The sequence below is a fragment of the Symsagittifera roscoffensis genome, chromosome 5, assembly GCF_963678635.1.
Source record: "Symsagittifera roscoffensis chromosome 5, txSymRosc1.1, whole genome shotgun sequence".
Taxonomy (NCBI): domain Eukaryota; kingdom Metazoa; phylum Xenacoelomorpha; order Acoela; family Convolutidae; genus Symsagittifera; species Symsagittifera roscoffensis.
The window spans coordinates 43,987,668-44,010,270 of NC_087066.1; the positions used below are offsets into that span (position 1 = coordinate 43,987,668).

The 22,603-nt window shown below is 36.9% G+C and overlaps 2 protein-coding genes across 4 annotated transcripts in view; one reads left to right on the forward strand and one right to left on the reverse strand.

Annotated features, from left to right (window-relative positions):
• LOC134846062 (protein angel homolog 2-like) overlaps positions 1–22,603 on the forward strand; it is a 513,790-nt gene that overhangs the window by 108,352 nt on the left and 382,835 nt on the right. The gene's annotated exons all lie outside the window — the stretch shown is intronic.
• Positions 1,319–20,746, reverse strand: LOC134846462 (uncharacterized). Of its 3 annotated transcripts, XM_063863829.1 has the most exons (7): positions 20,431–20,746; positions 19,976–20,056; positions 19,783–19,834; positions 16,928–17,083; positions 4,818–4,887; positions 4,693–4,742; positions 1,319–1,430 (listed from the first exon to the last, which is right to left on the reverse strand). In XM_063863829.1, the coding sequence occupies exons 1-7, from the start codon at positions 20,622–20,624 to the stop codon at positions 1,341–1,343; spliced, it is 693 nt and encodes a 230-aa protein (XP_063719899.1). In that variant the 5' UTR covers positions 20,625–20,746; the 3' UTR covers positions 1,319–1,340. The 3 variants fall into 3 exon arrangements, with proteins under 3 accessions (XP_063719899.1, XP_063719900.1, XP_063719901.1); XM_063863830.1 differs by lacking the exon at positions 19,976–20,056; XM_063863831.1 differs by lacking the exons at positions 4,693–4,742; positions 4,818–4,887 and having other exon boundaries at positions 1,321–1,430.

Here is a 22,603-nt window from a genome sequence, read left to right on the forward strand (position 1 = left end):
AGGGATTAAATCACGCTTACGCGATAATAGCGCGAAATTTATCGCGCGTTAATCGTCCCAAATTGGCCAAAATGGCAGTCTTTAAACCCCCATAACTTTATGAAAAATGATCACAGGTAAAATATCTTTTCAAATTCAAGCTCAGGACAACAAAAGCTTTCGAATGAAAAAAAAATTCCGACAAAAATGGCTTGTTAAAAAGTCAAAATTTGTCTGAAGAAAAAAACACACCCCGAGCACAAATATCCCGTTTTTTTTTGTATCGAAAGTCGGAACAATAAAACAAAATGAAAAAAAAATTTCTTAAATTTGAAGTTTTTTATGAAAATCATCACCCCACACGCCATATAAAGAACAAAAGGATAAAATTCGCTCCTCGTAATAAATCAATTATGGCGAATAAGCTTCTTTCAACCAATTTGGAACGCTTTCTAAGAGGGATTAACACTCCGCTTACGCGTTAATAGCGCAAAATATATCGCGCGTTAATTGTCCCAAATTGGCCAAAATGGCAACCTTTAAACCCGCGTAACTTCACAAAAAATGCTCACAGGTAAAATATTTTTTCAAATTTGAGCTCAGGACAACAATACCTTTCAAATAATATTTAAAAACTTTGTCAAAATGGCTAGTTAAAAAGTCGAAATTTGTCTGAATAAAATAAAACCCACCCCGAGCAGAAATATTCCGTTACTTTCGTATCCAAAGTCGGAACAACAAGACTGCTCGTATCTGGGCGAAGCCCTGAATGTTCCGGCTGCCTTTTAAGGTTTATGGAGCAGTAATAACCTAAAAACACAATTTGTAATAAAATAAAATGCATTTTTTTTTCTAAAATTTGAAATTTTTTATAAACAATTATCACCCCACACGCCATATAAAGTACAAAAGGATAGATTTCGCTCTTTGTAACACATCAATTATGGCAAATAAGCTTTTTCAACCAATTTGGAACGATTCTTAAGTCATATTAAATCTCCGCTTACACATTAAAAGCGCGAAATATATCGCGCGTTAATTGTCCAAAATTGGCCAAAATGGCTATCTTTAAACCCCCATAATTTTACGAAAAATGATCACATGTGAAATATTTTTTCAAATTTAAGCTCAAGTCAACAATACTCTTTGAATGATAAAAAAAAATCCGTCAAAAATGGCTAGTTAAAAATTCGAAATTTGTCTGAAGAAAAAAAAGCCCACCCCGAGCACAAATATTCCGTTACTTTCGTATCGAAAGTCGGAACAATAAAATAGTTTTTTGAAACTGCTGCCGAATTAATTTTATTCAAGATTGGAAAATCAAAGAAAGTATTAATTAGACGCAGAAACAAATGAATAGCCTATGTCGCAGTGAAGCTGTGGATTAGTCTGATGAATGAAGTGAGTTTCTCTGATCCCTCTCGTGAGAACTGTCCATCGAAGGCATTCATCTAAAGCATGTAACGTTTCAAAGCAAGCAACTACCTTGCCAAATTTGAGAAAATCCATAACTTCACGTTCAGCGCAGTTTTTATTTTTAAACAGATTTATAGCTGATGATGAATTGTTGGCAAAAATGTTGACTTTGAGTAATAAAATGTTAATTGGCAAAAATGTTGACTCTGAGTAATTTTATCGCTTGCGACGCTTAATAGGGGTTATTTAAATTTTTGACCGAGTTTTCAGTATCTGAGATGAGCAAAAAAAAGATTTTCAGCGTCAAAATGAGCAGTCTTAACTGGAATAACTTCGTTCAGATTCGCTGATATTGCAAGAAATAGCCATTTATGTGGCAAAAACTGTAAAAGTCTGCGGGCCTTTTTACTTTTTGGGCCCGAATTTCTTCATTTGGCCATTGTTTATAAATGTATAAATGCAGAAAACAAAATTGTGATCGCACCGATTGGATCGGTTAATACAAATGCAATCACTGCATTCTTTAGCTGATTTCTAACGAGGTCAAGTTTTGAGCAGATGTGAAGGTGGCACTTTTTTTCTGAAGCTAATTGTTTTTTTTTCTGTTTTTGGTAAATCTCTGCAGCTTATTTGAATTAAATTTAAACAGTTTCTCATACCATGAAAAGTTTCGGCTAAGTTGGCTTATTTATATCAAAAAATCAGTTGTAAACCAAAACATCATTTTGAAATGGCGTTGAAATTTGATTGGCTAATGCTAGCCAATCAGATTGAAGCAAAATAAGGTCAGTTTTGGGCGGATTAAGTAAAAAGACCCAAGTCTGCTCGCCTCTGTGCAAAGCACTTAGGGTCCCAAGAAATAAGACTTCAAAAAAATTTAGAAAACATCTGAACCCGATTGATTGCCACTCTTGCTTTAATAGAACGTAGTTGTTGCCATTTTTCAAACCACCATAATATTACCCGCACTGACAGAAATGGTTTCCGGTCTATTTAAATTGATTTTAAATCGATTTTAAATCGATCCAAATCGAATAACTATGTACATTTTACGAACTTAAATGGATTGTAAATCGATTTAAATCGATCTTTTTGAAAATTTTAAATCGCTTTAAGTGTCTAAAAAATCTATTCAAATCGATTTCGATGGATTTTCCGACTCACTAAAATCCATCCGAATCTCACTTAAATCCATCAGAATCTCACTTAAATCCATTTTAAATTGATTTAAATCGATCTTTTTGAAAATTTTAAACCGATTTAAGTGTCTAAAAAATCGATTTAAATCAATTTCAACGGATTTTCCGACACACTAAAATAGATTTTTTTGCTAACAAGGCGAAAAAACATACCCTTTGAAAAATTGTTGGAAATTTTTTTTCTCAATTTTTAAATGTAAACACTCGTGCCAAATGTTCTAGAATTCAATAAAATTATCCACATAAATCAGTTTCAAGCACGAAAAAAGGCAATGAAATTATAGAAAATTGCATTTAAATTGATTTAAAATCGATTCGGATCAATTATTTTTAGCTGGGATTTAAGATTAATTTAAATCGATTTTAAATCGATCCAAATGGAATAACTATGTACATTTTACGAACTTAAATGGATTGTAAATCGATTTAAATCGATCTTTTTGAAAATTTTAAATCAATTTAAGTGTCTAAAAAATCGATTCAAATTGATTTCGATGGATTTTCGGACTCACTAAAATCCATCCGAATCTCACTTAAATCCATCAGAATCTCACTTGAATCCATTTTAAATTGATTTAAATCGATCTTTTTGAAAATTTTAAACCGATTTAAGTGTCTAAAAAATCGATTTAAATCAATTTCGACGGATTTTCCGACTCACTAAAATAGATTTTTTTGCTAACAAGGCGAAAAAACATACATTTTGAAAAATTGTTGGGAATTTTTATTCTCGATTTTTAAATGTAAACACTCGTGCCAGATGTTATAGAATTCAATAAAATTATCCACATAAATCAGTTTCAAGCACGAAAAAAGGCAATGCAATTATAAAAAACTGCATTTAAATTGATTTAAAATCGATTCGGATCAATTATTTTTAGCTGGGATTTAAGATCAATTTAAATCGATCCAAATCAATCTTCATATTTTTTGTTTTATCTTCGTACTTTTTTCAAATTAAAATCGATCTAAAATTAATCAACGTACTTTTTTCATACTAAAATCGATCTAAATTTAATCAACGTACTTTTTTCATACTAAAACCGATCCTAATCCATTTTTGTCAGTGCGGGTATGAAAACTGATAACCTGTAGAACATAGTTTCAAAATTGAGCTCGGAAAAGCAAAAGTTAATTTTCCCCCTTCTTCAGTTTTTAAAATTTTAACTTAAGCTGCCTTTTTTCAATAGTTTTAAAACAGTTTTCAGATAATTGATTCAATTAAAATTTTTACTGTATGTATCAAAAAAATAGTGAGGGGTGGACCTTTTACCAGACCAACTTTTTACCAGAAAAGTTCTAACACGGACCTTTTACCAGACTCGATAAACAAATTTAATTGACAGATGTAATGACAACGTTTAGTCTGGTTAAAGACAAGGATTGTACCGTTTCTCAGCAAAGTGTTTTTGTTCTAACCGCTGCCTTTTAGAATCTGCCATTCATTTTAACTTATCTTAATTAAGTTATTGCATTGTGGTCTGGTAAAAGGTCGGTCTGGTAAAAAGTCGGTCTGGTAAAGAGAGGAGTGCGGTCTGTATTTAGACAACCGCGTATTCAGACACTGCATTAACCATTCAGAATCGAGACAAGGAAGAATTGAATTTCATATCTGTCTCGAATTGTCTCGATTCTGATTATTTAATACAGTGTCTGAATACGCAGTTGTCTAAATACTGCTACGTAACCGGTAAAAGAGACTGGTGAGTAGTACAAATTCGGACGAGCAAAAATGAAAACCCTATTAAAAACTGATGTTTTTGAAATTCATATTTTATACAGAAATAGTTCTGAAAAAAAAAGCTTTCGTATGAGAAAATAGTTAACAAGGTCCAACAGGGGGAAATAGCTAACGAGATCCCAGCAAATCTTTCAGATGCAACAAACTTGTGAACACTACTTTATTGAAGTTTAATCGCAGTCGGGACATAGGGCGTCACCCTGATACGAGCAGTTTTGTCGCTACTTTTTTTAATATGAAACAGCAATCGAAGCGAATGATTTCTACGTAATAAAAACTCAGTTGGAATCATTCGAAAGCCTTTTGAGAAAGTTCAAGACTGCAAAGCTAATCATTAGCCAAACCCATTTCACTAACATTTAGGATGACGAGCATGTTGCGCAGTTTGATAGAAGTCCTCAACAGTTCTGCAAACCAAAATAAAATTCACAATACGTTATTTTTAAAAGCTTGCAAAAATGCCTTGAAGTTGCTTTTGTAACCTGAAAAATTGAACAAGACACTTTCATTTGTCAGAAGCTCCTCGGCGAAAACTCGGAAGAAACCCTTTCTCTAAAAAGAAACAAATGAAACAGTTGAAAATATAAACTTTCCAGTACAAGTAAAGCTTTCTGAAAAGTTGAGTGATAAGACCAAAAATTTACCCTTTAGTGCATAATATACAGCGTGTTAATCGGAAACCGTAAGTTTTATTGAAGAAGTTCGTTACTCTTAATCGCTGCTATTTTCCGCAGATTTTGGTTTCTTTTTAAATCTTCCAATTATTGGCGCAAAAATTGATCCTCGATAAGATGATTAAATAGCTGTAGTGACCGCAAAAATTACCCTTGTGATTCCTTACTCTTGTTGTTCTCTAGATGAAACAAGCATGCCTTAGTGCAGGGGCAGATTGGAAACTTAGCAAGTTTGTAGGTAATACTTTTTTCTAAATTTCCTCCATTTTGAGCTCCTTTTTGGAAAGGTTTGTCATATATATATTATTCCTAGTATCTAACTATATATTACGTTGTTGGCGCCATTGGCTTAGCCATGTGTTTGGTGCGGCTAACAATTAATTACTACCTGCCAATCTTAGTTAAGTCTGTGTGTGTTTTGAGTTATTGTTGCTAACCGTTAAGACTAAAACAAGTCAGTCTAAATTCAGTGAATTTACGATATTGAACCTATATTTTTCACATGGCGCAGCAAGCAGGACAAAGCGCGGGATCAGAAAAAAATCCACTGGGGATTACGGCATTTTGGCCGAGTAAATGCACGGAAGCACCAATGCTGTGGGAGCATTGGATTACACGATTTACCTGGGGTGTAATAGCAAAACACTCATTCAATCCGACGGCATTCTATTTTGATCGGACGCTAACCGCGGCGCAAATTACAGACCTGCCAGACGAGGTGAATGGGAAAAATCGGTTGGAAGCGGAGCAGACATTAATTTCTAATCTCTACTTGTGCTTGGGGGAACGTGGACAGGACGAACTACATAACCGAAAACCCCATTTGGACCTGGCGACTACCCGATATCCACGGGTTTTGGATGAATTTGAGAGTGTCTTCAGGAAGGAAAGAAACGAAACGTTCGAGACGTACCAGCTACTATCTCGAAAACAACGCGACGGGGAAACGTTGGAGGAATTTCACTCCGTATTGAGTGGACTGGCCGCTAGATGCTCATTGGGAGCATTGGAACGACGGGTGTTGCGTGACGTATTTATAGTTAATATGTCCAATAAGGAGGCTCAAACGGAACTATGTCGTTCAACTAAGACACCAGATGAGGTCTATCGGATTGCTTTGTCATATGAGCGGTGACAAATACGCTGAGTCATATAAAGTATCCGGTGGGGGACTTACCGCAGCACCAGCGGGCTCACTACAAATTAAAGCGGAGCCAATAAGCGCAATCAGAGGAGGTTATCGCCGACTATTTCAAAGAGGCGGACGTGGATTTGGCAGAGGAGGCACAAGGGGCCGCGGAGGAGCAGATCGCAAGTGCTACAATTGTGACCAGAGTGGTTTTACCCCGGATCATATTCCAAAGTGTCCAGCAAGAAACGCAACCTGCAACTTTTGCAAGAAAACTGGGCATTACGAGCGAACTTGTAGAGGACGTCGATCGGCGAATAGGGGTCGTGTAGTGTAGGCATGATAAATGAGGACGGCACTGAGACGGCACAAGATTATCCGGAGGAGAGTGCATCCAATTACGGAAGTTACGTTGGATGGGTGACTGATTCAAAGGCACCGGCACATGGATGGGATTCGGATAGTTCAACGGAGTATGTAGTTATGTCAATCCGGCGGAAGGAAGAAACAGAATTGAGAATCGCGGGGGCAAAACTAGCCTTAAAAATCAATGGCAAAGCAACTCAAGCCTGGATTGATAGTGGTTCGCCAATATCCATCTTTACTATTGGGGAACTAAAACGTACCCTGGGAACAGCTAACGTACAATTGAAACCGCTGGATCCGAAAGAGGACCAGTTCCGCGACTACGGCAACAATCCGTTGAAATTTCTGGGGAAAATGCAAGTCACGCTTCATTCCAACGGATGGACTAGCTCGGCGGATATCAACGTCATCGGAGGGTGCAGACCGTCTATTATTGGCAGGGATTTAATGCCAGCACTAGGACTGATGTTGGTACAAGCACCAACGACGGAAGGGGTGAACAGCATACATTCAAAGGAAGGAACTGTGGCGACGGACAATGACTTGGATGATTGGCAGAAACATTTCAGTAAGCAATTTCACCATCTTTTTCGCAGGGCAGGGCGTATCCGTAATTATAATGTGCAGGCCGAATTCTTCAAGAATCCTACTCCAATTCAACAAAAGGGTAGGCGAGTGCCCATAACATTACAGGAAAAAGTCGATAAGGAGATTGACAAACTTTTGGAACAAGGTCATATTCAAAAATTGGAAGAATGTTCAGATGAATATTTTGTTTCACCTATTGTCATCACAGTGAAAAAGGATGGTTCGGTAAAACTTGCACTGGAATCCAGAGAATTGAACAAGCAAGTGCATAAAAATAAATATCAAATGCCCAATATTGAAGAACTAATGGACATTGTAGGGCAAACGATCAGTGAACGCAAACAGGGGGATGTTTTTTTTACAACGATAGATCTCACGTACGCATACGGTCAACTTCCTTTAAATGAAAATACTAGCAAACATTGTAATTTTTCGTTGGTGGGAGGCCGCTCCACCGGTACATATCGCTTCAAGACAGAATTCTATGGATTGACAACCATGCCGGCGGAATTTCAACGGGTCATGGATGCCATTCTGGCTGAATTTCCGTGTGCGCATGCTTTCATTGATGTTTTATTACTGATTCCAAAAGGTACCAAAATCGAACATATTGCCCTGAGGGAGAAGATTTTAGCGAAATTAGATAGAGAAAATATGGCTTTGAAACTAGAAAAATGTCAATTTGCAAAAAATACTTGCGAATGGTTAGGCCACCGGATTACAAAATCAGGGATTACACCAATGGTGCGGAAAACAGATCCGATTGACAAATTAGCTGCCCCAAAAACGCTCTTACAATTGAAGTCGTTCATGGGGTCAATCCATAGAAACTTCGGCGCCCCTACGTCCGCTGCTTAGTAAGAAAAACGAATTCCTATGGACAACTGACTGCCAAACAGCGTTCGAATCGCGTAAGAAGCAAGTTGCGAACATAGTCGAACTTAAGCATTTTGATGTGCATAAGGACATACGTATCGTGTGCGACGCAAGCCATAATGGTTTGGGGGCTGTACTCAAACAATTAGGCGCCGAGGGTTGGCGACCTATATCATTTGCGTCTCGTTTTCTAAACGCGGCCGAAAAGAAATATTCGACAAATGAGCTAGAAATGTTGGCCGTAGTTTGGGGTTCCGAATGTTTTACAAATTACCTTTTCGGGCGGCAATTTACTGTAGTGACAGATCACAAGGCTTTGGTATCATTATTAAATGGAAACAATAAGAAGAACAAAACTATGTTCAGTCGGTTGACTCGTTGGATCGATCGAATTATTCCCTTTGATTTTGTCATTGAACATATGCCTGGGGCTAAAATTGGCCTGGCGGATTATCTATCAAGGCATCCGGTGGGGGAAGCAACAAGAGGTAGTCTCTATGATAACACTTTCACAGTTGCTAAATTGCAGTCAATTACCAATTCACGTGGTTATATTGATACCAATAAAGGGATTATTAAAGCATCAAGGAAATCAGTTGTTTCAGCTAAAGATAAACAAGTTGGAAACGATATAATTAACTTTCCATCGGAAGAGGGCGTCAAAACGCGTGACCGTCGGCCAACCAATCAGAAGCCAGTAAAACGAATAGCTGAGTGTAATGACCGTGAGGGCGCGAAAGTAGTAAAGTCAATTACTGAATGTAAACTACGTGAGTCTGATATCAATTCCACAGTAAACAGTAGTCCTCCTTTTAACAAAACAAGTTATCAATCTATCAAAACAAATACCTCTACAATGACATCACTAAATTTGAAGAAACTAAATAAATTATTGTTGAAACACCCAGAAATCACAAGCGGCAGTAGCAGCGAGGTGGAGATAGTAAACGCACGACTGGAGGCGGAGACACATCACACTAGGGACATCCGATGCAACACGGTAATTTCCATTTCTTCGGCATTCGGAGGTGAACTCTTTCCGGCGGCATACCCAGCGGGAGGAAATGTAATCATGTCAGTGATTTCCCGGGACTGTAAGATCGTCCGAAAAAGCAGTGCACTGCCAGAACTATTCAACCTCAAGCCAGTTGAAGCAAATTATAATGGGGACCCTCAGATGCGTGCGATAAAAGAACTGGTGGAGAGTAAGGACCCGGAATTGGAAAAGAAGGTCAGAGCAATGGGTGCCTACCTCGGACAGCACACACATGATTTCCACGTGCGGGAGAATTGCCTGTGGATGGAAGAACGACTCGTCATCCCCATACCACTCAGAAAGGCAGTAGTGAATCGTCTACATTGTTTTCACCACGGGCGCTCGAATATGTTCGAGGCAGCAAGGGATGCCTGGTTCCCCTATCTCCACAGGAGTTTAGTTGCAGCTGCGGATGGGTGCAAGAAATGCACGGATGCAGGTAAAAGCCTTAAACCGCTAAAGGTGACGTTGGGAAAGTCTATGAACCACGGGAGCCGAATGAATGTCTACAGCTAGATTTTTGGGGCCCGATTAGATACTTAAATGAATCGAGTAAATATGTTTTGGTAGCGGTTGATCGATTCTCACGCTGGCCCTCTGCAATGATCTGCGGGAATAATAAAAGCGATAAGGTCCTTAAGTTCATTAAACAATACATATCTCAACATGGTGTCCCTAGGAACATTTTTATGGACCAAGGATCAAGTTTCACATCGAATGCAGTTAAATCATTTTGTAATTCCGAAGGAATAGAAATAATATATTCACCCGTGAATGATCATCGCGCAACCGGATGTGTTGAACGTACCATTGGCAGCATGAAAAACTTTGTCTTAACTTACGCAAAAGAAAAAGATAGCGGAAATTTAGAATCAATGATAGAACGAGCCTTGAGTGCTCTGAGATTTGCTCCGAATGCTACTCTCAAAATATCGCCGTTGGAAGCTCACCATGGCCGGGAAGCAAATACGGTCCTTCGAAATCTTACGAAAAAGCCAACCCTGCAAAACCTAAACTGGGACAGAGTGTTGAAACAAAAATCTGCCTATTTAGATTCTACTGACCCAAGAAATCAGAAGATTCCCCAACCCATGGCAACTGATTGGGAGGAACGATCCGACGTTGAGTTTGATGTAGATCACATGAACCACCCTAGACGACTGGCACAGGATCAACTAGTTTCGGCGGCGGATGGAACACCAATGGTTGGCGGGAAACAGGCCTTGGGGGCAAGTCCGAACAGCCAAGTAAACGGACGGAGCTTTTGTTCCAACGACTTAAGGACAGCAATAAAGGTATAGACCCACAAACCAGAAGGTAGTTAGCGAATCTAAGCATACTCTAACTCTAGCAAATGGCTCTGTACTTAGGAAAAGTGGAGTTGCTGAGAAAGTCCTCAAGACCAACGCGCCGAATACTGCGAGCAAACTAACACTACCACCCCCAGCCATGAGTGCGCTGAAACGTCGGGCGGAATGGAAACGAGCACTAAACGAACAGGCGGCGGGGACAAGCACACAGAGTACGGCCGAAAACAGAACGCGAGAAATTCCACCAGCGGAGGAGGCAGACTCGGATTCGGAGTACGAGCCGATAACAATTTCAAAATATGCAGGGAACCCAACAGCTGCACCCGATCGGGACGTGGAAGTGAATGCACCAAAGGTGCCTAAAGATGTAGAAGGCGTAGCGGAAAGACCCAATTTATCCGAAGGAAGCGGAATTCCAACATCCAAGGGGGTGGACACGGAGGTCCAAACCATGAGCACCGAACAAGGGGGAAGTGCCCCGAATTTGAGTAACGAAGGACAAGGGGAAAAACAGCCCAAAAAGAAAGGGGAGCGAGGGCGACGTTTACGCCTCGTATCATATTCTAGCCAGGAATCAGAAGATCAAGATGGGACAGGATCAAGGAAAAGTACCAGAAAACGGACGGCGGTACCCAAATTCGGCGGGGTTATGATAGACAGTATATTGAAAGCGAGAACAACCAAAGGAGGAGCGGACAGAGAGCGGGACACGAATTAAGCAGGAAGATACACTTGAAAAATGAAGTGAAAAGGAAACTAAAGAAAACTATTTAAACTAAACAAAAAACTTATGCCCAAGGAGAGGGTGGACTACTGCGGGTCCAAAACTCAAACATTTATCCGTCGGATAATTTTTAAAACGTTTGTTTAAAAAAATGATTGTTGAGGGAATGTCATATGTATATTATTCCTAGTATCTAACTATATATTACGTTGTTGGCGCCATTGGTTTAGCCATGTGTTTGGTGCGGCTAACAATTAATTACTACCTGCCAATCTTAGTTAAGTCTGTGTGTGTTTTGAGTTATTGTTGCTAACCGTTAAGACTAAAACAAGTCAGTCTAAATTCAGTGAATTTACGATATTGAACCTACATTTTTCACAGGTTGGACAAAAAACGCTTTATCAGGGTGCTAAATTCCTGTTGAATTCCCCTTCTTATATAGTTGCGCCATGCATCATGTTTGAATTATTTTCGATTTCTAGTCCGAGGAATCAAGTGACGAGGGGAGCTTAACGCTTGAATCCTGGTTTTCTTTTGGTGAAAGTATAACGCAATTGAGATCCCAATTTTATTTCATTAGTTTCGACGTTCTTATAAACTGTTTTTAGTAAAAATCTATAATCGGGCAATTTAACATTAATTTGAGCAATGATTTATCTTCAAAGAACGCAGACTGGACTATCGCGATTAGACAAATGATGCGTGTTCTCCGAGCACAAAATTGTCATTACTTGAAGATGAATATAAAACACCTGGTTTTAAAAGAGGTGAAAAACAGGCAGCATCAAAGTACAGGCCCATGTGTGTGACTATCACGCTATCAAACATTTAAAATTTTCGAGCGGTTGCTTCTGAAACAAATAATGAAAAGTTTCAAACAAAATTCGTTAATAAACATCTACCAGGAAATCAGATCAGGAAAACAAATTTGCGACAGATGCAATCAATTTTGCCGGAATGATTAGTGAACACAAGTATAGAAACACACAAGTGCACTTTTTCTAGATCTTGCCAAAACCTTCAATTCCTTTTCTCATGAAATATTTTTGAAAAAAAAATTGTATGGTTTCCAAAACAAAGCGCTGCAAATCTCCTGAACATTCTTAAGAGACCTTAAGCAGTGGTTCTTCACAACCAATATTTCTTCAAAACTTCAAACATATATTTGACTCCGAAAATTACAACCATGGCAAACCACAAGGTAATGTTGTCAAACCATTTTTGTTTTCATTCTTCGTATAATTGAATTTGAAAAAATCAACAGGAACCTAAATTTAGTGAAAATTGCCAATATTACGAGCATCTGCTTTTCTCGTAATTCAACAGCTGACCCTATAACTTTATTTTGAAAATATTAGAGCTGTAGACGATTGTTTGACGGAAAAAAAAACGGTCCTCAATAATGATAAAGTAGAAATTATATTTGAGAAAGAGGGTAGTTACAACTAAAGCTATTAGAAAAAAGAAACCATTTCACAAAAAAAGAACGCCGAGAAGACAAAAACTTCTGGCTGATTTAAGCAAATGCTCAAGCGAAATGGCTGTTGCAACAAAGTCAGAATACTTATTATAGCTAATTGTCTTTTACAACTTGCTGTTACTTTTTATTATTACTACTTAAAGTTTTCAAATAGTTGATTTTATCAAATACTCGTTTATCATTTACTTGAATGTTTTTAAAAGTAGCAACTTTCATGTTAACAGACTAAACCGACAAACATAGCAGAAAATTTGAAAATGCACGCAATCTACTTCTCAAATCCAAAGTATTACCAGCCAAACCATTGATGACCCATCAAAGCCTAAAAACATTTTTTTGGCAAAAATATTAGAACAAAAGAAATTGGTAGAGCGCAGTTCCATAACAAGAAAGAAACCCACTAAACGATTTAAAAAAAAGCTCTTACAAACAAAATATGAAAGAATTCTATATCCAGCCATAGTTGTAAAAAATAAGAAGCTTAATCAAAAACTCAGAAACGTTTTGCCTCATCAAAAAACTGAATTTGAATTCTTTGATAGACATAAACAAAAATCCCTATTGATCGATCATTTGGTTGTTTTCAAGATTATTTTCATATTTAAAGTAATAGTTTCATTTTACACAATTTGTTATTGTATATTTACATGCAAGTGTGATTGTTGTTTTTTAAGTTATCATATTAATTTCAAATTGTAGCAAAAGGTATGTTCAGCCAACTGATTATTCTGTTTTTAAATGACGGTTAAAAATCATCAATGGAAATAAATGTAAAACTACTAAAATTATTTTTTTATCTGAATGTCAAATACAACTGATATGAAGTTTTTGTCACAAAGATGCTAATTCCAAAACAATCTTAAACAAAAATTTTTGAGACAGATTTACCTCTAAGCTATTGAAACTAGCCTTAGCTATGATGAGTTGAGAGATTTTGAAAATTTAGATTTGATCTCTAAAAGGTAACAGTTTGACTGTTAGTAATAGACAATAGTTGCACTCAATGACGGTTTGTTACCATGTTAATTTAGTATAAGGCATATTTCGCCGAACGCTGAGCTTGAACTGACAGTAAAGGCTTAACAACCTGGCCAAAATTGCTGTATGAGAGCGTTCCTGCATTTTATCTTAGTTACCATTTGCCAGTGAATCCAATCATAATAGTTTTTATTTTAAGAGATAAAAATGTTTTTAAAGAAATGTTCAAAAGGGAAAATTTTAAAACAAAAAAAATGTCAAAAAACTTTAGGAAAATTAAATTTAGTTTTAAGTAAACCAAACTACAAAAAACCTCCGAGTCGATTACATAATTAATTTATACAATGAAATTAATGATTAGGCTTAAGCTTCGATTTTTCAGCGTTAAACGTTTTTAGTATCAATTGATCACGGTTTGCAAACGTGGTGTATAGGGTTGTTGATAACTGCTTGTTATCTTTTTTATTTGTTGCTGTTAAGCGTACTTAATTGGATAAGTGGTAAAAACCGAAGCTTTTTTTCTCACCTAAAGAATTTTCTAATATGTTTAAGAGATAAAACCCTCGGCGTAGTCGCTTGTGCGCTCAGATCTTGAATACTTTGCTGATAGTTTGCGTATTTTGTGTACACGTAATTAGAAATCTGAGCAGTTCTTATCTTTTTCTACCAGTTTCAACTTTGTCAAATATTCTGCAGTTATTGATAATGCGCAGCAAAAAAAAACTTTTTGTTTTCTTGGCAACTTGAACAGAGTATTTTTGTATGCAGTTATCGACAGAAAGATGTCATTTTAGCATAACAACAAAAGAAACGTTTCGAAGGTTTTTATCAACATTTTTTCTTAAAATTTCTTTTTGGAGTAACAATTTGAAGTAAACTTGTTTGACTTCTTCCTTAATGAAAAATTCAGTTTTTTTTGTCAAAATTTTGACGCTAATTGTCTATCAGTGATTGTGCGATTAATTGTTGTGTTATCCCACAAAATGGTAGTGGGAAATCTGATTTCCGGCTTCTTATCGTGAGTTGAGTTTTTTGTGGGTTCAATGTCGTTTTGTTAGCATTCCTCAATTTTTTTCTTTTTCATCTAGGTTCTCTCACATGAATCTTTTGGGCAGCTCAATTTCGTATAATCTGCTCATAGAATCTTTAATTATTCTTAACTGTGTCTGATAAAATTGTTTATATAAAGCGAAAAATAGGACAAGTCATTTTGTAACGTTTTTTTACGCAGAATGGTGGGCTTGATTGGATCGAGATTGACCAAAAATGCCATGTTATGTATTTTCAACCTGCTGGCAATATTAGTTTGAGTTTACGCAGGAAAACTCAAAAGCTTCCGGATTCTCCTACTTGTAGCATGTAATGTTATAATCTCATTTTGCAAAAAAACTTCAAACGCTTGCATTTAGGAACCTCAAGCGTGGAAGAAAAACGCCTCAGGAACTCATATAGAAGTTCTTAGTATCTGGTGCATGGCTGCATCTGGTGCATAACTGTGCTTAGTATCTGGTGCATGGCTATGCAAAGAAATATTATGTTTAAAATTAGCCGGCTTTTTCAAAACTGCTTCTGACCCAAAGCTGATGAATGCAATCCGTAAGAAAAGGAAACCAACGGTACCCAAACCGGATTAACCCAGTTTAAAACTGGATAATTTATTCTTTTGAAGACTATTATAAAGTCTAAGAAAGAAATAATAAAACACAAAAAAGTCGAAAGACAAACCCATACCACAAACAATTTGATTTTTGGAAAAAGGACATAACCAACAAGACATAAGAAAAACCACAACAAACCCAACATAAAACGTTGTCACATAACAGGACCCCTCACAAAAACCGCATGAAATCATACTCCCATTCCTGGCCTAACCCACCAGGAAGGACGTCCTGAGCATGCTCTATAGCCGGCCTAACCCACCGCGCTACATCCACGCTTTGTGACCACACCTCTATTTTTAATAAGAGCTACTCAAGGGTGAGTAACTCTTCAAAATAACCGAACTAAAACAAAAAGCTTTTGTGAAAACAACTAACTAAAATCATAATTAAAAAATATTAAACTAAAAAAAGTTTTATAAAATGTAAAATCACATGATGCAATACATAGATCAGAATACAACACCAAGGACGAACATCAAAAGACAAAACGACCCCACCACACTCGAGAGAGAATGACCAACTACAATCAATATGCCGCTCACAATCACAACTCAAAGGATTTAGAGTACGACTTGACCTCGCAGAAAAGGACTTCATTGAACTAGACCAATGACCACCTCGATGACCCAAGTGTACGTACAGATCCGAGTAACCAGGCATCCCCTCCACGCACAATCTCCACGCCATTCCCAAGCTAGATCAGACACAAAAGAAGTTCTCCCCGAAGAACAGAAAAACCTGACATAGCCAACCATTCTGAAATCAGAATTGATTTTGTTGCAGAGACTCAGTCGTTGTCACAAGAAGAACACAACGTCTTATGTCCCTAACTCCAGCTTCCTGAAACTTCTTTAACAAAGAAGAAGCGGAAGAAAATTATGATGTTCACCAAATACCAACGTCCATCATCCATCCTTGAATTACAGAAGAACTGTTCTAAAAAACTCTGTAAAACCCGGATGGGTGGAACCTGATCTAAACTACATTTTATGATTGGATAAATTAGATAATTTACCAATGTAAAGTATTTAATATTAACCAATCATGATCCATCTAACTAACAACCCACTTATTTGTAAGTGCTGAAGTTACTTGTAATTTCAGCACCAGAGAGATTTGAATTTAACTTAGAAATTAGTTGGACTCTCCCGAGCACTTCAACAGCCGCAATAGACCAGTATACCCTAGATCTATTGAGCCTAGCAGAGACTAGTTAAACAACCTGAGACTAGATAGTATAAGAGTAAGATTAGGATCGGTATTAGACTAAGAAGTTGCACGAATCTATCCGGCCGAAAATAAGATAGCGTGACGAGCAGACGGTGTACCCTATCCGAAATTACTCTATGAGTTAACCAACTCGGTCCTAACTCAACAGGGCGTAGTTATTTTATGCTTAAATCGAATTTTTTCATGAGGTTCTTTTCCAATTATTGATTTTTATTTTTAATTATTTTCAGAAACATTTTTGGATTTCTTTTGATTGATTTTATACGAATTTCGATCTCTTTGTCTTTAATCACTTCATCGCCTTTTTCTATTTGAATAAAGTTCGCTCATGTAAATTTCGCAATATATTAAGTTCGCAATGTAAGTTCGCTCATTATTATTAATTTGTCTAGAATGTAGGTGAATAAGAGAATCGGACTACGCTTCTGACTAAGCCTACGACTAAGATTAAGAATCGGACTAAGCCTGATAGCTATCATGGATCCTCTGGGGATCGCAGAAAAATCAGTAATTGTACTTATTATTACATTCTAACTCTACCATGTGTATTCCTTTAGCGTTGAGTGCGATGCAGAAGAGAGGCACGAGGAGGTTGTAGTATTCGTCCCACCTGTCCCCGAGGAACTCAGCAAGAATCTCTACATTCGCATCCAGATTCAGAGTCAACTTCAGCTGCAAGTTGTAACGCAGCCTCTCCTACAAAAAAATAACTTTGATGAAATACTTCAAGACGAACGATGGCCACTTTTTCGATTCCTAACCCCCCTTTTAAGCTATTAAATTTACTTGATCCTGTGTCCAAGAAAGGATTCTAATCTGGATTGAATTTTTTAACTGATAATTTAATATAATAATTTGCGTTTTCTGTATAAAAGCGATTTGATTCTCATCCGACATTAGAAATGTACAATTTCTAGAAAAAAAAACTGCTCGTATCAGGGCAAAGCCCTGAACACTCCAATTGCTTTTTAAGGTTTATGGAGCAGTAGTAACATGAAAAAATTAAATGTAATAAAACAAAATGAAAATTTTTTTTCTAAAATTTAAAATTTGTTTATGAAATCATCCCCCCACACGCCATATAAAGTACAAAAGAATGAATTTTACCCCTGTTAACAAATCAATTATGGCATATAAGCTTCTTTCAACCAATTTGGAACGATTTCCAAGACGGATTAAATCTCTCCTCACGCGTTTATGGCGCGAAATATATCGGAAGTTAATTGTTCCAAATTGGCCAAAATGGCAATATTTATCCCCCCATAACTTTACAAAAAGTAATCACAGGTGAAATATCTTTTCAATTTTAGGCTCAAAACAACAATACTTTTTGAATGATATAAAAAAATTCCGTCAAAAATGACTAGTTAAAATTTGTCTGAAAAAAAACCCACCCCGACCACAAACAAACATTCTGCATGATTTGATACAGGGGCGGATCTAGGATTTTCTCGAGGGGGGGGGGGGGGGGGTGGCGGATTTTCAAAAAATTTCCAAAATTTTGACGACCTTTTTTTTTTTTAGGTCGACCAAATTGATTTTTCGAGCTCTCCCAAAGCACTGTTTTGCCTCTATTTTGGCAAAATTTTCTGCGCCGCAGGCAAATTTTTGAAAAACAGTCAAATAGCCGTTTTTGGGCACTTTTTGAAAAATTTTGACAAAAAATTGCGTTTTTTTGGCGCGCGCTCCCCCTCAAAGTTAGTATATATTGGCGCCAAAGGCGCCTTTAGAAAAATTTTAGGGTCGGTCGGCCAAAAATGGATTTCTGAAAAAATATCAAAGGTCCCCTTTAGGTCGGCAGGGGGTCAAATCCTTGAGGAGAGGGCGTCCGCCCCCCGCCCCCCTCCCTGAATCCGCCCCTGATTTGATACATGTATACACAATAGTCGTAGCAATACAATGCAAAATAACACTTGTAAACAGCTGTTACTTTACATTAGATTGCTACAACAATAGCAATTTCTGAGATCAAGTGACATAGCGGTTAGCACGTTAAAACAAACCTCAAACTATCGGAAAACAGTTTTTGCCCAAAATAGCCTAGATCAGCTAATTGGTGATCAGAAGAAGCTCAAAAACATCCTTGCTTTATTAAGGCATTTCGAATGGCCAGATGTTTAGATTACAAGTTAAGCGTTTCTCGCCAGAAATTAAGCTTTTTTGGTTCAGTTTTATTCATAAATTGCTCACAAAGCAGTTTGCAACTTTAAAATTGATCAACTTCATCTGTAACTTATAGCGCAGCTTTTTCAAGAAAAACATAAGGACTCTTCTATCGGTAGGGCGACCATTCGTCGCAAGCGAACACTCGTAGCAGGTGCAAAAATGTTGTAAAGGAAACTTAAAATCGATTCATTGCTTTGCAGCTCCATGAAACGGACCAAGTTAACATCCTCTCCCCAAAGCAGTTTGTAGGTGGCGAGGATAATAACTTGTCCTAAGTTCGAGTTTTCAGCCAATCGAAAACGAGCATTTTACAGATTTAGTTCGGAAAACAAGACTCTACAATGGCTCAAACGTCGTTTTTGGTTGCTGGGCGAAACTAAATCAATTCGTTTTGATTTAGTTTTTGTTCCGACTTTCTAAGAAAGTGCGGAATATTTATACTTGGTTTAGTTTTTTTATTCACTCAATTTCCGACTTTTTAAGCAAGCTTTTTTGACAGAATTTTTGTTTGACCTGAAAATTATTGTTGTTGCGCTGCTTAAATATAGAAAAAATTTCACCTGTAATACTTTTGTGTGGACATATGGGTGTTTGAAAATTACCAATTTGGCCAGCTTGAGATAACTAACGCGCAATATCTTTCTTTTTATAAGATAAACGTGGATTAAATTGGTCCAAATTGAGTTGAAGGAAATAAATTGGACGTATTTTTGGGTTACGAGACGCTAAACACATCCCTTTCTACTTTTTATAGCGCTCGGGCACAGAAACAAAGAAACAATTTAAAATATAGAATTGTGCTTTTTTCAATTTTTCGATCAAAATTTTTCAAACATTTTTTTATACTAAAATAGTTTATCAATCATTTTTTAAGCTAAAATGTCCAGTGACGAGTGGTCGTTTTTGGTAATGCTACCAATAGTCGCCCGTGACTAATCGTGGTTTGCGACAAATTATCTTTTCACGTTTTCTACCGTCCGTCCTCCCAACAGATACAAAATTCAATTTTATGGAGTAACTCTTGATTTTACGAACGTGTATAAGAAAACAAAATGTGTTTGAATTATGCATGAACTCACATACCATCTTTCATGCCAATTGCGAAACATAAATACTTTAAATTTGAAAAAATGCATGTGGTGGGGGTTAGTTTAGTGGTAGCAGAGCCAAAATAAGTCGCTCAAAATCCTTTTATTTTGAAAGTAAAAACAAAAGATGTTGAGATTAACCTCCAAAATGCTGACAATTTTGTCTCCAGTGAAGTTATTGACTTCCATCAATCTAAAAAGAGAATCTATCAAAGTGAACAGAATAAAATATTATAGGATAAAATTTTAAGATCGCAGGAAACTTCGATAAATTCCAGCATTTTTTGCCCTGGAGTTTAAATATTTTTAAATATTTTTTAAAAGGATCACTTACTCTTTGATGTATTCGTTTGCTCGCAAAATGTTTTTCGCATCTCTGGGATTTTGAAAGGCCTCATCGATTAAATTTTCGAACCTGGAATCATTCAAGACTAAATAATTGGAAATAAATCTTTTTTTGTGTGAATTAAATTGTTTAAAAAACTACAGTTCCGAGGTGAAGTTAATTATCAGTGAAGTTTGGCCGCATTGAAGGTAAATTCAGTGAAAGAAAAGAATTCAGTGTTTTATAATAACTGATGAAAAAATTCGTTTTTGGCGAATCTTAATTTGAACATCTTCATAGGTGTCTCGTTATGATAATGAACTGATAGAGACTATTTTATTCTATTTCCGCGCAATTTAAGGAGCCCCCCCAAAAAAAAATGCTGCTTGGTTGAAGGGCATGGGTTAATTGATTGTTGCTGGGTAGTAAGAAGGGCTATAATTGGAAAGAGCCAACTTTGGAACCTTGATACAGTATTTGGATTGAGCACTTCTGGAATCATGACCAGAGCATCTCTTCTGGAATGCACTCCATATATTCTTGGGTCACCACCTAGTGCCATCAAATTGACCTTTGACTTTGACTTTTGAGTGCTGCTCGATGTCTTCCGATGGATTGACCCTGAGTACTGTCTTATTCTATCGTCAAGGACACTCATAATTATTAACTATTACTAACTAACTACTGTTTTATATTGAATAACTAATAACTTAATGATGCTCATAAGACAGCAAATGTTTGACTCTAATTGTTGTCTAGAAATAATAGAATAATGAGTGAAGTTACATAGAATTAGTGGCAAAATGAACATTGACTTCAAAATCAAATGAGCATAACTTCAGAATCTTGTTTACCAACATCTCGAGATTATTGAAACAGGTTTAACACGACTACTAGTTTAACTTGTACTTTTTATACTTTATCGCCAATTTATATATATACATATACTTATATATTAAGTGATTTTTTTCTTTTTCTCGGAAGATTTGTTTTTCATTTCGCCTATTTTACTATGACTTTCGAACATCTCTAATTTATAGTTTTTCATGCAATATCTTTCTTTCGCACCACGCAGTCGTAGCAGACACGCAGTCGTAGCAGTCGTAAGTGATTTTTTTCTTCTTCCGAGAAAAAGAAAAAAATCACTTAATATATAAGCTGTCTTTGATCAAACACTTTCGAGAGATCGGCGGATAAGATAATGTAACAAAAATCAAATTTTTCAAATTTTATTTTCAAAAATCAAACTCTTTAGTTTTATTAAAAAGATCTGCCTGGTTGTTTGCAAATCATATGTTCGAAAGAATATACAATGATAGCCGAAAACTGTGCAAGTCGCCAAGAACGTTCCGACCATGGTCTTGAGAAAAAACAAAAGAAATTTTAGACAAATTAGTGTCGTTTTCTACTGCGTGGTGCGAAAGAAAGATATTGCATGAAAACTATAAATTAGAGATGTTCGAAATTCATAGTAAAATAGGCGATGTGAAAAACAAATCTTCCGAGAAAAAGAAAAAAATCCTTAAGAAAATCAAATGCATCATCCTTTTTGCAGAAAATTTTTGATTTTTGAAGTGTTTTATTTCCAAAGTGGCGCATAAAATTTCAAAAAACTAACTTACTCGAGTAAAACTAAGTTTTCACGGCTTAACTTAAGCATAAATAAGCTATTGTAAGCGTGCTTGCTCACCTATTTTGCACGAAACTAGGCCAAAAATCAAAACATCTCAAAATTTTCAGCTGTCATTTGAATCACAACTGAAAGTGTTTTATTATGATATATCACTTCAACCCAATCGATGATTAATTCTGGTACCTGAATTTGCTTGGAAAACCAAAAAAGAGGGAAAAAATGAAAACACACCTGAATCCAAAGTTTTCCCTGTTCTTAATGGTCAAAATGCCTAATATTCCCCGCCCCCCGCCCTTGATCCGCCCGCTGGTGCTGATGTGGTTAGGTGTTTTTTCTCAGTAAACATGAATAAACAGTTTTACCATTCGATGCCAATTTTCCAACATTCCTGAGTCCGAACTCATTAAGTTTTTTTGCTATGAAATGAAATTTATTGACGAACTACACGAAATGATTCAACAGCAGTCTAATATAATGGTGTACATAGGTGAAGCTGTAAATGAGACTCGATTTGTCTACCCGAATCGGGAGTAATTAAGCTCCTGAACCTCGAACAATGAAGCAAAGATTGTGTGGATCGCTTCGCAGATTCTCTTTAGAGGAAGCAACCCCATAAGCTTCACCGCTGCATGCAGGTGATCTTTCATGAAAAAGAGTAACTCATGCTCCCACGGGCTTTCTGACTTGATGACTACCACTAAGGTCAGCGTTTTGTTCAATTCCGACCCTGCTAACACCTATATGAGATGTTCCGACCAAAATAACCTGTTAGTTGAATCCATGAAGTCAGAGCTCGCAATGATAACCATTTTTACGGCTCCGGGGTCCTGTCGGTCACAGACTGCTAAAGCCTTCAGATAACGGAGGCCCCGAGTTTTTTCCCGATTTTGAACGTCCTGCGCAGCTAACGATCTGCGTAAGCTGAGTTTTGAATGCCATTATTCGTGGGTCCAGAAACTTGTTTGGTCATTCTCTGGGTGGAATTGGCTATTCAGACCTTCACC